The sequence below is a fragment of the Schistocerca cancellata genome, chromosome 3 (genome assembly GCF_023864275.1).
Source record: "Schistocerca cancellata isolate TAMUIC-IGC-003103 chromosome 3, iqSchCanc2.1, whole genome shotgun sequence".
NCBI classification, from domain to species: Eukaryota; Metazoa; Arthropoda; class Insecta; order Orthoptera; family Acrididae; genus Schistocerca; species Schistocerca cancellata.
This window is the reverse complement of record NC_064628.1, coordinates 61,789,076-61,807,652: the sequence shown is the minus strand read 5'-3', so window position 1 is coordinate 61,807,652 and position 18,577 is coordinate 61,789,076. Positions and strand designations below refer to the sequence as shown.

General features: G+C 40.6%; 1 protein-coding gene across 9 annotated transcripts in view; it reads left to right on the top strand.

Moving 5' to 3' along the window:
* The window catches only part of LOC126176969 (longitudinals lacking protein-like), a 316,573-nt gene that overhangs the window by 204,058 nt on the left and 93,938 nt on the right, over positions 1-18,577 (top strand). For 2 of the 9 annotated variants that reach the window (XR_007535723.1, XR_007535722.1), the window contains exons 5-6: positions 12,372-12,497; positions 13,368-13,535. The exons of 6 other annotated variants lie outside the window; for them this stretch is intronic. Coding sequence is in view for 1 of the 3 variants with exons in the window: in XM_049924180.1 (XP_049780137.1) it covers positions 12,372-12,497 (126 nt within the window). In the remaining 2 variants the exon portion in view is untranslated. The remainder of the gene's footprint in view (positions 1-12,371; positions 12,498-13,367; positions 13,536-18,577) is intronic. One more of the 9 variants, XM_049924180.1, reaches the window with a different exon arrangement.

The following is an 18,577-nucleotide window of genomic DNA, read 5'->3' as shown; positions in this document are numbered from 1 at the left end:
GGAAACTCTCCTTGCAACACATCCTACATTCCTGTAACCCTCCTGGCCTCAGCCTTTGTTGATCTTTGTCCATCACCCATGTGTCTCCTTACCTGATCCCACTCCAGCACTACACAGCCCTTCTATTCCACCAACACACCCACAGTCTTTTTACTTCTCTTCTACCCCTCGCCCTACATCTGACCACCTGACTGCATCTAGCTACCCTACCCTCTTTCCACTTCATCCCTGTGTGCTCCCACAAGTAGCACTTTACTGTTTACCACTACTACCCTGCCATCCCTCTCTCGCCCTGCCTGAGATTCCTCCTGACCCTCATCTGCTCCCCTCATGGCCTTGGCAGCAAGAAACAGTGGTTGTGTGTGCTTGTGTGCTTGTGTGTGTGCTTGTGTGTGTGCTTGTGTGTGTGCTTGTGTGTGTGCTTGTGTGTGTGCTTGTGTGTGTGCTTGTGTGTGTGCTTGTGTGTGTGCTTGTGTGTGTGCTTGTGTGTGTGCTTGTGTGTGTGCTTGTGTGTGTGCTTGTGTGTGTGCGCGTGTGTGTGTGTGTGTGTGTGTTAGCAGTCTACCCTTTTCATAATATTGTCATTATTCCATCCAGTATAGTAGTTTGGGTTAGTCCCATACTAGTTTTTGCTCGATGTTGAATAATAAAGTGAAGGAAAGATCATATTTTCTCTCATACTCTTGCAGAATTTCCTGAGATATTTTGGTTTTGGTTTTCATGCCAAGTCCATGACACTTCATAAAACTGTAGCACCAACTAACTCCACCCTTAAAGTCTATTAAGTTCCACTGTAGCCCTAGTTTACAGGCATGTATTAGTCATTTTTGTATTAGTTCCAATGCCATTTTGATGGTGTACTTGAATCAATTTCAGTAGGTCATCTTCTAGTTTTGCTCATTTTGCATTCAATCCTCTATTTGCACATTTAATCTTCTTGATTCTTTTCAGTTCTTCTTGACTAGCCCACCAATTGTGAATGGTTTTTTCTGTTGGTGGACGGTCGAAATATCATTCAGTTGCTCTGTTTCCATGTTCTTCTGCATATGCTATTACTTTCCATTTATAGCCCGTGTCATATGAACCGTTTTTATTTTTTTCATTATGAAACTAGCTGCTAACAAAAATTCTGTACTGTTACCAATAACATAATCACCTTCAGTTCAAGTTCACTGGCACTGTAGACTGCAAAGACACATACGCTAGACAGTGTTCTGGGTTTGTGATGGCAGAGCGGAAGAGAGATGGTGTTAGCAAGTTTGTGAATCCCCACAACTCATGTTCATCACATTGGTGCACTGCTGCTGCCAGTTGAGTCAAATTTTAACAGATAGGGATAGGTTTCCTGCAGCATTGAAAATATGGCCATTTTTAAGACTGGTAGGAGTATAAGATGCATCTGAATTTGGAGGCAATTTTTCAAAGAAAAAAATGCATCTTATACTCCATAAAGTATGGTTCTCTCTCAACCTATGAAGTTTTATTTTGTTCACTCCTCACCTTCTTGGTGCTTCAGTCTTTTTCAAGCAGTGGATTTCAGTATTATTGCACACTAATTAGTGTTTTTCTCCCATGTTTGCTGTTTATGTGACTGTCTTGGTTAGGATCAGGTGTATTTTACTAGGATTTGTCATCAGTAACTTTTATTAATCCAGGTTGCCATTAAAATTTGATCTCATTGGCAAAGTCCTTTGTTATGAATCCGTTCTTAATGTTCTCCGTCAAAAATTATTTCAGTTTGTTCTGTCTCACTCTCTGTGCATGATCCTTCAGCTGACATATTCTTACATACACAAACCACTCCAATATGGAGGAATCTTCCACACGAATTCACAAAAAGTCAACTAGTCATTACACAATCACTGTCCATGGAATATGTAGCATTAGACTTTATTTTCAAGACACAGAAGAGGGAGCCCTAGACATCAGGTCATCTTAAACAACTGCAAGGTTCTCAGTTGCAGTAAAGAGACAGTCCAACTTGTAATACACCTCTTTAATGCTGCATATTCAATGACATGTCCTCAGTCTGGACATTAGTCATTACTTTGAAGGGAAATGCATTAAATGACATATCCAGTTACTAAGATATAAAATTTTTACTCAGCTGATTGTCTTCATGTTGTTTTCTTTGTCTTCTTTAGAGGCATTTAAATTTCCACAGACTGGGCTACTACATAGAAAATTAACTGATGTAAGGATTGTGAATATCTGCTAAATTTTAGGTTACAAAATGAAATAAAGCATCTCAACATTTAAATGTTTGTATTCTGAAACTTTTCACACATTACAGTGAAGAAATTTGAACTAATAACTGGAACAACACATCTACTTTCAGCAGTCTCATAGAGTTGCTTGATCACCATTCCTCACAGCTTTCTGCCAAGTCTATGCATGATAAAGAAGCACGAAGATACTACGGCTAAAAATCAAACAGCTTATGTCTTTGTGAGAGCCATTCACTGGCACATATTTAATAAAACTTAATAGAACTGAATTTGTAAAGTTTTATGTTAAAACCTTCAATAACAATTTAAATACATCAAATATAAATATTTAAATATGAAATAAAACAATGGAAAATCCATAATGGAATAATGAGAGTTGCAGACAGCCACAAAAAAAAAAAAGACTGCTAATGAATCTTCATTAGTCCCGGTCTTTCACCTATCTATCCCCTTTCCCCCTTCCCTGTACCCAGTCCAGCACTACACACTTTTCTATTCCATCAGTGCACCCACAGTCTTCATCCCCTCCTCTACTTCTCTCCTTTGCCACTCCCCCCCTCCACTCCACCCCCTCCCCCACTGTGTAATCTCCCGACTGCACCTAGCTGCACTACCCTGTCACCACCACATCTCTATATGCTCCCACAAGAGCACTCTTCTCTCCTTCGCCCCCACCCTGCTATTCCTCCTCCTCCCTGGCCCACCACTATCCTTATCCCCACTACTCCGATGATGTGCAGGTGCTCGCAGTCCAGCCTTGGTGGCCAGAGGCAGGGTCATGTATTTGTGAGTTGTGCTTGCATGAATGTGTGTGTGTGTGTGTGTGTGTGTGTGTGTGTGTGTGTGAGACTTTAGAAGGATGCCTTTTGGCTAAAAACTCACATGTTTAGCAGCATTTTTGTTGTGCCTGTCATGCAATTCAGTATCTCCTGTGTGTGGTGATGGATAGCAGTCTATCGTCTCCATAATATTAAGCTTGAAATAATTAATTTTAGTTGTCATAGTTCTTATATGAACTTTTCTTTTGTAAGCAAAAATCCTGTGATATGCACAGCATGGTAGGTGTACAGGTAGATAGCCTATGGGAACATGTGTTATTGCATCTGTAGGCAAATGTAAGCAAGCAGTTGGAGAAGACAATGTGAATTTACTTAGCCTTGTTAGCACAACCAAACAGTGGGGCAGGCTTGAGAGGCAGATGTCATCTGCTGCATCATTCAAACTGGATTCCACATAGTTGAACACCAGAGTTTCATAATTTATTTGAAAAAAAATCTGTGTATATTGCATATTATTTTCCGCACATAAAATGTATTGAAATGATCACAATTTATCATTTCTATTTTGTTTTCTTTGGTTGTTAAATGACTGTACAGTACCTAAAACATACTTATTTTGTAGTGAACAGCTAAGCCAGAAGGAATCAAAGGGCATCTTGCACTGGTTTCCTGATAGTCTTAAATAATGTTTACTTCTCCATGAATACTCCCTGTAGAAAAATTCCTTGACTGTTTTCAACTTCCCTTTTCTGATTGTGTATTCCATTCTGCTAATTCAGATGTCTCTATTGACATTACTTTTTAAGCTCATCATGTCCTTTGCCCTCCTCCTTGTCATGCTGTGCCTTTATCACCCTCTTCTCTGCTTTTGTGGCTGAATCGTACAAACTACTGATGTGCCATCTCCATGATTGTTAACTTTCTTCTCCTCCTCCACATGCTCCTGACTGGACCATGCAACAGCTGCTACTTCATTATCATGCTACCTCACTCAGACTGAATATGAGATAATTGAAACCTAGAGTTTGAAAATTAATTTAAAAAAATCTGTGTATAATTGCATGTTGTCATTTTCCTTCATTCTCTTCTAAATGTTCTATGTTAGATGTTTCAGTATCTGGTTCATGATTTAATCCTGCCATTTGGTTTTAAAAAATAGCTGATAACTGTTTTCATACTGAAATATTATTCTTATAATACTGTTAGTATGAATTACTATGTCTTTTTTTCTAATTATTCCAATATAATAATATGATTAGTCATAAAGTCATAATAGTACATAAGCACTACAGGGCTGCAGTTATGCAGATTTTAAAAATGCAATTTATTTTTATCTTTGTTCCTTGGATATACTTCACTCCCGGTTGAACAATTGGTGTTACATTAAACTGTTCTTTGGTAGATGGATAGTGCAGCCTCAACCTAGTGTATTGCATTACACATAAAGTGCATGGACCCACACAGTTTCAGTGGGGTGAGTCAGTGACCTGCGCATTGATTCACCATTCAGCTATATGTCATGCCACTTTCATACAGTACCTGCAATTTCAGTACACTACACACGCGAAGGGCATGCTAAATAGTGTTCCATAAGTTACAAAAACACTTGCATATATTCTGAAAATGATGCATCCAAATTACCCAGTTACATTTTAAACAGGTTTTTTTTCTATATGCTCTGATTTATTAGAGGCTGGAACAGATTATTGGCAGACCATTTTTGGAGCTAAAAGTTCTAAATATTCCACAGCAGTTATGCAAAGTTCATTTGGTGCTTACTGTACTTGTACAGTATTTAATTCAGTCCTGACATGGTGGAATACATATTTTTTCTTTGCCCTCTCATATTGCACAAAAATCTTTTCAGAGATCATGCTATAATTGAGATGGGGGTATCATGTGATGTTTTTCTTCTATAACCACTTTCTGTTCACCTAATCGTATTAGAGCCACACATTTTTATGCTATTAATATCACATTAAAAATACTTTCCACATAGAAACAATGCTATAGCACTTGTGTTCTGTGGCTGTCCTTCCACATGACAGATTTGCTGACAAACTCTGACCAGACTGCTGCCACATTGTCAGTGACAAAGCTAACATTATGGCAGCAATGTGCATGTGAAATTAACTAGTGCAAGCACTTAATGTCAAAGGAATGACATATGCTTACAAAATGATTCAACACCACAAATCCCTCACTGTATTCCACAATAAATAAATATAATTTAAGCAAATGAAGGATAGCCCTTACACTACACTTTCTTGTAGCTGTAATGTGTGTCATTTGTTTTTCCAAACATGTAACAGATTAAGTGACCATACAAACTGTTGCCATCTGATGAAGCAATGGTGAACTATATCCTTGCTTAACCACTGTTCTGATAAAATATAATATTGGAGAATTTGTGTATACAGTAGTACATTTTGTTAATTTCTGAATTTTTGTTTTCTGAATGCCTCATATAATCATCTCCAATATGCATGCAACTGCAGCTGCTCTGCCTCAGTACTCATCAATCTTAATTTGGAGATAATCTAGATGAGACAATGTTATCATCAATCAGTAAAGATGGAAACTGATAGCAGTATTTAAACCAAAAATTATGCTTACAGTTATTCCTTTAGTTACTTCTTGTTCACTTTTCTTCTGACATCAACTTAAATGAAATATGAAGAATTGGTGAAAGCTATTGTATGTCTTCTGATGCTGCGGCATCTGTTATTTTTATCCAGTAATTAAACAAGTAGACTGCCTGCACAACTGAGCGCGTTAAAAGCATCTGCTTCTCGGACATGAGGAGGCACTAGACCTGAATTAAATCTGCATGGTGATTAACGATGAGGGCCAGTGTGATAACTGGTCTGGATGTTGTTTTTAGGTGGTATGTGCTGGGCTGATCCCCATGTTCTGCCTCAGATACACAAAATACATACACTTTGAAAAATGTCACATTTAGCCAATGAATTACACTAGGGGTACACAGATTCATCCCAGGAGGAGGAGTGGAGGGGTGGGGGTAGTCTTAAAATGCTTTGGGGATGGGTGGCTGCATTGTATGAAGGTCATTCTGAAATCAGTGCCTCCTATTTTTATTCATGGAAACTTTAAGGGATACATAAATCACAACAACGTAGCTAAACAGAGCAATATTTTAGCTACAGACTGCCATTTTTCCACATACTCACCACCATTCCTTATGAACTTTTGCCAGTAATGAACCAGAGCCTGTATGCCACACTTGTAAAAATTGTGACCAGCTGAAGCTCACCACTTCCTTACAGCTTTGACAACAGCATCTGAGTCCTGCCCGCATCTCGTGGTCGTGCGGTAGCGTTCTCGCTTCCCACGCCCGGGTGCCCGGGTTCGATTCCCGGCGGGGTCAGGGATTTTCTCTGCCTCGTGATGGCTGGGTGTTGTGTGCTGTCCTTAGGTTAGTTAGGTTTAAGTAGTTCTAAGTTCTAGGGGACTGATGACCATAGATGTTAAGTCCCATAGTGCTCAGAGCCATTTGAACCATTTGAACCATCTGAGTCCTGAAAATGTTCGCCACGTAGTCCATCTTGCAGAGGCCCTAAGAGATGGAAGTACAGTGGATGTAGTAAGACGGTCTAGCCACATTTTGCAATGAGTTGCGTGGTCGCAAAACTAATGCGGGTCGTTATTGTATTGCATGTGGAAGTTGGTCTTCTTCTCTAGCCTTACCCTTAAAATTCAGGCTTTTAGCTTAGTTAGTGTCATCTTGTAGCATACTGAATTGACAGTTTCTCCAGTCTCCAGGATATCCGAAAGAACCATAACCTGGCTATCCCAAAAGATTGTGCACATCACATTGCCTGAAGATGGCTGTGTCTTGAATTTCTTCTTTGACGGAGAATTTGCATGTTGTGATTCCATGGACTGCCTTTTAGATTCGGGCTTATAGTGGTGACACCACTTCTAATCTCCAGTGATGATACTATCCACAAAATAGTCACGTTCAGCTTCATATTCGTCATGTAGGTCCCAACAAATTTCCATTCAATGAGATTTTTGTTCTTCTGTAAGCAACTGTGGGACCCACCTCACACAGACTTTGTGATAACCAAGATGTTCCAACATTTTCTAAGGCATTCCAGCTGACATTCAGCTTTGCATTCAATTCTCTGGTCATTATCAGCTCAGATGAATTAATCAAGACATCTTCATTGCGAGGGATGACAGCTGTGCAGGGTCGATCGGGCCATGGCTTTTCATGCACAGCCTTTTCACCACCTTGAAAATGCTGTACCCATTGCCTCACATTGCTCACGTCTATTATATTGTCTCCATACACCTTTAGCAAGTGTCAATGGGTTTCATTCAGCACAATTTCTTCAGCAGTGAGGAATTCAATCACACATTGCTGTTTTATACACGTGGCCACCTGAGACTCCATTTTGGAACACTCCTCTACTGGAGGCAACTACAGCAGAACAACGGAACCACCTGCAAATGAAAGAGGAAGATTCAAGTATTAGCACTACACTAATGACCTCTGGCACGGATAACCAAAGCCACCACAAAAAAATAGGGGCAATACTTTTGCGATGTCCTTTATAATAGTAGCTGATATGTGGGTGTAGTGGTTTTCTGCAAAATTGGAGAAGTGCCATATCAGTCCCGACCCTTTATCAACTGGATAAAGGGGACCAGGAAGGAAGGAATTAAGAAGCTGTTTCTGTTGCAAAAAGTATAACTATACAATCACCTGAAATTACATGAATTTTTTGACTCTCCCTTCACTTACAGTGGAATGTGTGGTGAAGGGGATGGCAATAGTAAGGGGGGGGGGGGGGGAAGAACTACCATAATAAGTTATTCCCATATGCTAAACAAGTTTACTTACCAAAAGACAGCAAATTAACAAGTAAATACAACAACTGAGAGAGTCATTAGCTTTCAGATACAGGGATTCCCCTGCCATATGAAATAGGGTGAAAAAGAGTTTAACAAAAGTAACTTTGCTTTAGTAAGGGCAGGAAACTTACAGGAATGTAATCAAGATGAAAACAATAAAGAGCTTCAACAGGATGCCTAAGACTATTGCTGGAATTTCATTCTTAGTTTTCCTGTTGCTCTGTTCCACAGTGAATAAACATCAATTTCATATTTAATCATGCTGCTGTCAACAACACATATAATATCCAGTAATAGCTGTTTATTTATGTTTTACAAGCAGCAGACCTTTTGTGTAATCCATGCTGTTATTGCTTCCAGACTATGAGGAAAGGTGACATAAAATCACTGGCTGTAATTCATTGCCTGTAGACAAATTAAAATTTTGAGAAGGTCAGATATATGTTTGTCAGTATTCACAGTTTTGTGATGATACAATGAAAATCATGTAATAATTACTATAAAACAAAGCAAACTGTTCCCTCTAATATAGACTCAGTTGTGTAATATTCCTGCAGTTGTTGTTCAATGACTGTCAAGAATTATCCTATTAACCAAAGTGACCTCTTGCATAAACAGACATGGATATTTATCTTTTTTTGATGTATTGTGGACATTGATTTTTATTAAAATTTTACTTTTTAGTACACTTTCAAATGATAACTGTGTTTTTAAGAATCCCATTTGAAGTTACATGCCATCTATTAGCTTTTGTTTAGGCAAGATTCTTAGGAATTGAACAAACACTGTTGTAGACCAGTCACAAACATATTGTAACTCACTCCTGCTTCTTCTCAATCCAAAACAGAACCAGTTCAGAAATGATCTTGTAATATGAAAATGGATCTTAATCTGTTTAGCCTATATATATATATATATATATATATATATATATATATATATATATATATATATATATATATATATATATATATATATATATATATAAAGAAAGATGATGAAACTTACCAAACAAAAGCGCTGGCAGGTCGATAGACACACAAACATACTCCCTCTTTCCTTTTTTCCCCCTAAGGTAAGTCTTTCCGCTCCCGGGACTGGAATGACTCCTTACACTCTCCCTTAAAACCCACATCCTTTCGTCTTTCCCTCTCCTTCCCTCTTTCCTGATGAGGCAACAGCTTGTTGCGAAAGCTTGAATTTTGTGTGTATGTTTGTTTGTGTTTGTTTGTGTGTCTATCGACCTGCCAGCGCTTTTGTTGGGTAAGTCTCATCATCTTTCTTTTTATATATACCTACTATTGTTATGTCCACCTCCATAGCTGAGTGATCAGCAAAGCTGACTGCCATGTGCAAGACCTGGATTTGAATCCTGGTACCCTGGTACTGCCAGGGATGTTTCCTTGTTGGGAGGATTGATACAAGGTGCACTTAGCCTTTTGAAGCCAACTGAGGAGCTACTTGATTGAGAAGTGGTGACTCCAGATCACGAAAACTAACATTGGCCAGGAGAGCAGTGTGCTGATCTCACGTCCCTTCATATTGTATCCAATGACACCATGGGCAGAGGATGAAACAGCAGTCGGTTGGTACCAACAGGCCCCAACATGGCCTTTGGATGGAATTTATGTTAATTGTTGTTATATTTCCTTCTACAAGCCTTGCTGCAAGGATCTGATTCAAAAACTCCAGGAAGACCTCTGATGCTTCTTGAGAGCCCTTTACTCATTCCAGAATCTTGTTTCCTTCCTCACTCCTGTAAATTTGACTTTCTCTTACTGAAATCCATAAATTGTATTGCCCTGTATGCCTCACTTTGACTGGTCAGTGTACTCCCATTAGAACGTTTCTTACCACATTGACTAACACATTCAGCCCATAAGCCTACATCCCAACTTACTGCACCAAAACACCATTTCATCCATTGCCTCTCCACAGCTCCTGTCCCATCATCACTGAAATTCTCACTTGTTACCTTTCATGCAACTCCCATACACCAACATTTCTCATTTTAAAGGCTATGCCACCATTTAAAACTGCCCGTCCCCAGTAGCTGAATGGTCAGCGTGATGGATTGTCAAACCTCTGGGCCCGGGTTTGATTCCTGGCTCAGTCGGGGAATTTCCTCCACCCAGTGATTGGGTGTTGCGCCGTCATCATCATCCTACCATCCTCATCCTGCAGGTCACCGAAGTGGTGTCAAATTGAAAGACCAGCACCCGGCGAACAGCCTGCCCGATGGGGGGCCCTAGCCATACGATTAAATAAAACCATTTAAAACTGCCTCACTTCTCCTATGAGGGAAAGTATTCAAACAGATCTAAGTCACAGTCACGTGTAACCCTCATATCATTCTGTTTAAGGCATTCATTGGCAGTTCTCAACCACTAATATTTTTCAGGTGTAGCATTATCACTGGGAGCTGGATCCAGAGTCAAGATATTTCATCATTATTCTTATACAGCCTTAGTTCTTTAACTCCATTTTTTTTTCACCTCCCTGAGTACTGACCTCCACCTCTGTGATAGTGCCACAAAAACTTTCATCTCCTTTAAACCCAGCAGTAACTAATAATGCCTCCACTTTGATAGCTTTGATTCTTTCTACACCACCTCAGTTGTTTTTGTTTATTTCTAATTGGTAGTCTGATGTCCTCTAGACACACAGTTTCCTGCTCAATCTCAGTCCACTTTCCCTTCCAACTTGTTGGTCCATCGGTCATATCAGTGTGAAAGACACACACATAAACCTGCCCCATAAACTCACTCAGCACACCCTATTTCAGTCCTGTCAGATGTATCCTACCTAATCGGAAGCAAGGCCATTAGTGAAAAAAGCCACCTAATATACTCATTCTGCTCTAATTACCACTTTTTTCATTATGTGGGCATGACCAACTGTTGGTCTGTGCTCCCATTGAAATATATCCTATGATAATAGACCAACACTAAGGACAAAAGCAAATTTGACGTCCTTGATGCAGAGGACATCATCACATTCAGTGGTTTTTACCCCACCCTCCCCCGCTGCCCTCATCACCTTGGCCCATGCTCCAACATTGCACCACCTTCCAGGGGTGCAATATCCCTAATCCCCATTCTTCTGCTTTTGCTGTCATTCAACATTCCCTTCCCTAGCCTTGCATCTCCCATATTTCCCTTCTCTTCAGCTCTTAATTTTCCAAATCCCTCATTTCACCCATTATAACCTGTCACCTCAATCGTAGTGCAGTGCTGGGAAAAATTATAAACTGTCAGTAAAACCCATTTCTTTAAAGAAATGAATTCCTGTGTGTAAAACAGCTTCAACCTTCTGATTGATTTACAACTTTACAAGTGAATTAATGTATTAAATATTTGACGTTATGCATGAAAGCAAGAGAAACTTCAGAAAAATGTTTGAAATTATGTATAAAGTTCTCGAGAAGTCAGTAAGTGCTCTCATCATCAAACACTGAATGAGTATAGTCTGGGTAATTTGTGCTCTGTTTTAAACAAAAGCTAGTTTCTGATGCATCTCAGTGTTTGCGACAGCATGTGTCCTGAATTATCTGTTGTACGAAGGTACAATGTTGCAGTTACATTCAATGCTATATGTAGATACTACCTATTAAATGTGTTGCAAATAGAGTTAGTAGTAAGGAAGTAATAAAGTAAGATGTTATACCTGATGCTGAAGTTTTATTGCACAAAAAGCAAAGCTAGTAAACAATAAACTTTTCCATTTCATCATTTTATGGGGATATGGACAGGAGGGTTATCAGCAAGAAAAAGTTTTGTGGTGTTTTTAAGTTATTTTTAAAGTTTGATGGAGGTTGCTAAACGTTCTTGTTCTCATGCATTGGATGAATACAGTCTGGGTAATTTGCTTGTCGTGAGCTGTGCTGACTCATGACATATACCCAGTTTCTAACTGTAATGCTTGTCTTCTATGTTAAACATTAAACATAAGATTATACCTCCTAATGAATAGATTTGACAGCATTTAAAATGTTTAAATTCTGTCAGTAATTATATAAAATAATGAAAATCAAATTTTTATTGGCTCTAGAAGCCTTAAGATAGGCAACCTAGAACTGGAATTGAGTAACCATGCCTGAGGTCAGCCATTTTGGTAATGTCGATTTTTCAGTATTATTTTTAGATACCCATCCAATGTGCAAATGATTATCTTTACTCACCCTGCTGCCTTTGTGGTAAAACAATTATGCTAATGTAATTATCATTATAAGATGAAGTAAGAGATCCTCTGATGCCAACAAATACCCACAAAGAAATTAATTTCTTGCAATCATATTTTTATGGCATATCAAGCATTACTTCAGAGGTTCTAGTAAAACCTTGCAAAAGAATATGTGGACATCTGTATCCTGTCACCTATATTGTGAACACTGATTAATATTAAAATGTTGGTTCTCTGTAGTGCTCTGTATGATAAATTAGTTGGTTTAAGTTATGTACAGCACACCCATTTGTTTTCACAGAATACAGAGGAACTGATGGACTAACTGAAAATATGGTACAAACATCCCACAGTTCACAACTACTATTTCCTGTCAATCCAAAAAGATGGATCTATGCAGACCGAAGATTTGAGTGTAGTGAATGTGGTAAGTTGTACCAGCAGAAAAAGTCCCTCTACAACCATGTGAAATATGAGTGTGGGAAAGAACCTACTTTCCAATGTCCTTATTGTCCCCATCGCACAAAACTGAAAGGAAATTTCCAGAGACACATAAGACTTCAACATATGAATCTCTCACAACTCTCTTCATAAATTTGTCTGTCTTGAGCTATGAGAAAGTGAAATGTAACTTCAATAATGTGATAGTGCTCCTTATTTTCAGTGTGTCTTATGTCAATTGGGTAAATTTTCTCCTTACCTAAATTTTCATTAGATGGAGTATTGATTTAACATTGAATGGAAGTACCACAGTGACTTATGCATTAAAGGTTTCATGAATGTGAGCAAGTTGTGTAGTGTGTCTTGTGTAGATTTTTTTATTTTAACATTACAGTGGAGACAAAAAATGTATTCATATGCTACCTGACTAAAAGTTGTTTATATCAACATCCTAATAAATATTGTAAGAAATTGCTGTGTTTTGTTGCTTTTTAAAATTATTTATTGTGATGTTATCATTTATTATCTTACTAGAAGGAAAATGGTGTTGCAAATTTTTCTTTAAAGACGTATCTGTGCAGATCAGCTGACAGATGAGTAAAACGCATTTTACATATTTGTAGCTTCTGTTATATTACCCAATACATGGAGTAATGGTGTTTGGTAATTATCTATGATGCTGTTTTTCCTGCTGGCACATGAAATCAAAAATGTTCATTTATATGTTGCCCTTTTTCACCACACACATGAATGGTGTTGTCCCCAGGATATGCTTCATCCATTGTTTGTGTCCTTTGTTAATTTCTTCTGTATCCTAAATTACTATCATCATACAAATGTTGATTTATATTTGCAGATGGCCGCTCTTTGCGTTGACTACACAGTGAAGTCCTATCTAGTGCAACTTACTTTGCTTTTTCTGTAAAACTTTAGTACGCTTTGTGAAAAACATGTTGTCGTTTTCTGTTACAACTTGGATGAAGATGAAGTAACTAATATATTTTAATTACAGCAGCAAAATTAGGTAAGTAACGTAAAATTCTAAATTGTTTTATTGATTAGCAATGTTAAAATTACAGAAGTGAGTATAGAGAATTTACTGTATAAATTTTTATATAATTATATCTAAAAACAAAGATGATTTGACTTACCAAATGAAAGCGCTGGCACGTCGATACACACACACACACACACACACACACAAACACAAACATACACACAAAATTCTAGCTTTCGCAACCAACGGTTGCCTCGTCAGGAAAGAGGGAAGGAGAGGGAAAGACGAAAGGATTTGGGTTTTAAGGGAGAGGGTAAGGAGTCATTCCAATCCCGGGAGCGGAAAGACTTACCTTAGGGGGAAAAAAAACGCGTATACGCGCGCGCGCACACACACACACACACACACACACACACACACACACACACACACATCCATCCACACATATACAGGCACAAGCAGACATATATTTATATAATATATATATTTATATAATTATGTACTCAAATGTCTGTATATACTATAAGATTATCACATTGTATTTCTAAAAAACTGACTCATTCCACATCCTTGTGGACCCGATGCAATTGGACCTATGGGACACGAAATCAAATCAGTGCATAAGTGTTATTTAAAGTTTGAAATCATGTGTAAATGAGTGAGATAAAGTGCAACACTTATTAAAAATGAAATACTTATTTATTTTATTCATTGGGTAAATATTCCATGGTTCTCTAAGTGTAAGTGACTTGGAAGTGAAACGAGTTTATATATACAGGAGAAATGATAGTTACGACAAATGTGGCAACAGTGTGTTGGTAGTAATCAGAAAGTTATAAATGTTACAATGCGTATTTCATTCCATTGAATTTTCTTTTTGTGGTAGTTGAGGCAGTTTTCCTTAACCTGCCATGATATATTTATCATTATAAGTACAATAAAAATATCAAGGTGATGGTGAATAGATTTTTTATTATGTTAATGGATTATTTTGTTGATCTGTTGGTCTCCCTCTACAATTTTTATCTCCCACTCTCCCCTCCACTATCAAACTGATGATTCCTTCATACCTCTGGATGTGATCCCCTCTTTTGTCAAGTTGGGCAATAAATTTCTTATTTTTCCAAATAAATTCAGTGCCTCCTCATTGATTACTCATTCTAGCCATCTGATCAGTATTCTCATGTAAGATCACATTTTATAACCATATATTTTCATCTTTTTTGAATTGCTTAGCATCCATGTTTCAGTTTTGTCCCATGCTACACTCAGTATAAATACAATTTCACATGTACAAAGAAAACAAACTGTTGATGCCCTATATGTTTATTTATTCTGTGAACAAGTTTTCAGCTTTCAAGGCCATCATTAGATTTTTTACTATTGTTTTGTGAGACTTTAGAAAACTGTTGAATAAAACTGGGAAGAAATCATGTATGAAATGTTTGTTTCAAAACTTGCAGAGTAAAAATTGTCTTTGACAGTGCAGTCTTGATGTAGCACAATATATTAAAAACTAATGATAAATAAAAATAAAAATAAAGTGAGAACTGGGACAGTGTTATAACCTTTAATCACCAATAATTGCGTGGATATTCAAACACACTCACTTAGAAACAATAGCTGGTTACATGATAACAACTCAGTATCTCTTATTCGACTGCCGTGCCGTGACATGCGGCCGGCGCCGTTCGTAGCTAGGTGGCGCTCCCGCACTCAGCTGAGTTGCGGAGCGCCTCTATTGCCGTTTGCGTGTACTGTCGTGGCGGCACTGTTAAATGTCGTGGCACTGTAACAACACTTTTCCCCCCTTGAAAAAAAAAACTCACTTCCTTGGAGACATGGACAGTGCGGAGACATCCATGGCCTTTTGTGAGGCCCCGAGAAAATCCCTCAGAGAGACAAGAGAGTATGGTCGAAAATGTCCAGGATGGAAGCGCGTGCGTGGAACGTGCCTCCTGGATGAGATGATGGGTGAAAACTCCGGAGCAGCATCCATAGGTGTCGTGGACCTGGGGGTGTGCTCCAGCGAGATGGGTCCCGGAGAAGGCGGCGTCGCGACTGGGGTCAGTTCCGGCGTACTCGGAAATGGTAGCAACAGCGGCTGCATCAACACTTACGGTAGATCGGCAGCAGCGACAGGACTGGCTTCTCGGGCTGGTGGAGGCGAAGGAAGGGGCGGTGGCACCGGCGTGGCCACCACTCGTGGGCGCATCTGGTCGTAATGGCGAACAACCATGCCGTCGTCTGTACGTATTTCACAAAGCTGGCGACTGCGAAGAGCCTTGACCATCCCTGGAATCCATTTAGGGCGAGATCCATACCCTCGTGCCCACACGTCGGTGCCCACCGAGTATTTTCCCGCACTAAGGGACACAGCACAAGGCCTGACAGGCTGAAGCAGGTGCAGTAGAGTGCGCGGTTGGCGGCCATACAAGCATTCAGCAGGGCTGCGATCACCCAGAGGCGTGAAGCAATAAGAACTCAGAAATTGCAGCAGTGTCATCGATGGAAAAATCACTAAGGAATTTTTTCATCTGGCTTTTGAAAGTCCGGACAAGGCGCTCGACCTCCCCATTCGATTGCGGATTGAAGGGCGGTGCTGTAACATGATGAATCCCTTGTCCAGTACAAAAATCACGGAAGGCCTGCGAAGAGAACTGAGGGCCATTGTCTGTGACGATCGTGGATGGAAGACCTTCTAGCGCAAAGATTTTGGACAAAACCAGTGTTGTCGCCACAGTGGTGTGCGACGGACATCAAACAACAAACAGAAACTTCAAGAAGGCATCAATCAACAGTAGCCAATAAGTACCGAGGAAGGGGCCGGCAAAGTCAGCGTGCACCCGTTCCCATGGCTGCGCCGGATCATGCCATGGAGAGGGCATTGTACGAGGTGCAGCCAGTTGTTGAGCACACTGACCACGCACAGCAACCATGTGGGCGATGTCCGAATCAATACCGGGCCAATAAACGTGCCTGCGGGCCAGGGACTTAGTCCGAGAAATACCCCAATGGCCTTCATGCAACAGTTTGAGAACATCTTTGCAAAGAGAGGCTGGCACCATGACCCATGGAGATGCACCATCCGTGGCCAGAAGAACAACAAGAAGAAGAACACCATCATGAACAGACAGACGAAGGCACAAGGCATGGTAGTTGCGAAGGGGATGCGATGCCCGGCCCTGGGTCCTGTCCGGCCAACCCTGTTGAACAAAACCGATCACCTGATGCAGGACCGGGTCCCGCGCAGTAGCCGACGCGACCTGCGAACCTGTAAGTGGAAAACCCTCGACCGCACGTTGTTCTTCCTCATCAATGTGGAAACAGAGTAGTTCATCACGATCGAAAACAGAGTCGGGGGCCCATCGGCAATCGCGACAATGCGTCAGCGTTAGCGTGCTTCGCCGTGGGGCGATAGTGAATCTCATAGTGAAAACAAGACAAGTATAAGGCCCAACGTTGCAGGCGGTGAGCTGCCTTATCCGGAAGCGACGCCGATGGGCTGAACAGAGAGACCAGTGGCTTGTGGTCGGTGATGAGGTGAAACTTAGAACCATACAAAAAACGCTGAACTTTTTTAGAGCATAAATAATAGCGAGTGCCTCCTTTTTGATTTGAGAGTAACGCCGTTGCGTATCGTTGAGGGTCTTGGAAGCATAGGCGATGGGTCGTTCTGACCCATCCTCATACCGATGGGCGACAACAGCCCCTAGGCCATACTGTGACGCGTCAGTCGCCAGAACCAAGTGCTGACCCGGATGGAATGTGGCAAGACAAGGCGCCGACTGCAAATGAGCCTTCAGGCGGGCAAAAGCCTGCTCACACTCGTCAGACCAACAGAAAGGGACGTTTTTTCGTAACAGCTGATGCAGGGGATGAGCTACCGCCACTGCGGATGGAATGAATTTGTGATAATAAGCAATCTTGCCTAGAAACGCCTGAAGTTCTTTGACCGTAGACGGCCGGGGTAGAGCATTAATGGCTGCAACGTGCTGACATAGAGGACGTATACCCTCATGGGACAAGTGGAAACCAAGATACTTAAGGGAGGGTTGGAAGAACTGTGACTTGTCCAGATTGCACCTCAACCCAGCCGAATGCAAAATCCGAAACAGTGAACGCAAATTACAAAGGTGCTCCTCAGTGGAGGCCCTCGTGACAACAATGTCGTCCAGATAGTTGATGCAGCCAGGAATGGAAGACGTGAGCTGTTCCAAAAACCGCTGAAAAATGGCCGGCGCACTAGCGACGCCAAATGGTAACCGCTGGTACTGATACAACCCACAAGGAGTGTTGATGACAAGAAATTCCTTGGAAGAAGCATCCAACGGCAACTGATGGTACGCCTCCGATAAGTCAAGTTTGGAAATGAACTGGCCCCCAGCGAGCTTGGTAAATAACTCCTCAGGACGGGGAAGAGGATAAGTGTCAATGAGGTTCTGAGTGTTGACAGTGGCTTTAAAATCACCACACAATCGCAGACTCCCATTTGGTTTAGAAACCACCACAATTGGCGATGCCCATTCGCTGGAGGTAATAGGAAGGAGAATCCCTGAAGCTGTTAACCTGTCTATCTCAGCCTTGACAGGTGCACGCAACGCCACCGGAATAGGGCGTGCCCGGAAAAACTTAGGGTGAGCTGTAGGTTTAAGAGTAATGTGGGCTTCAAAATCCTTGGCACGACCCAGACCAGCAGAGAACATGGATGAAAATTCAGAACACAATCCATCCTGCTGTTGATACGGAATATCCTCAGATATGAGGTGCACATCATCATCAACGGATAACCCGAACAACTGGAAAGCATCATAACCGAACAGGTTTTCTGTGCCTGCATGATCCACCACATAAAACATGAGGGGCCTAACAACAGACATGTAGGCAGTGGAAGCATCAAACTGGCCAATGATAGGAATTTTCTGTTTATTATAAGTTCTCATATTTCGCGTAACTGGAGACAAGGGAGGGGAGCCCAACTCCAAATACGTGCGAGAATTAATGAGAGTTACTGCAGAGCCAGTGTCCACTTGCATGCTAATGTCTTTATCCAGAACACGAAGAGTAAC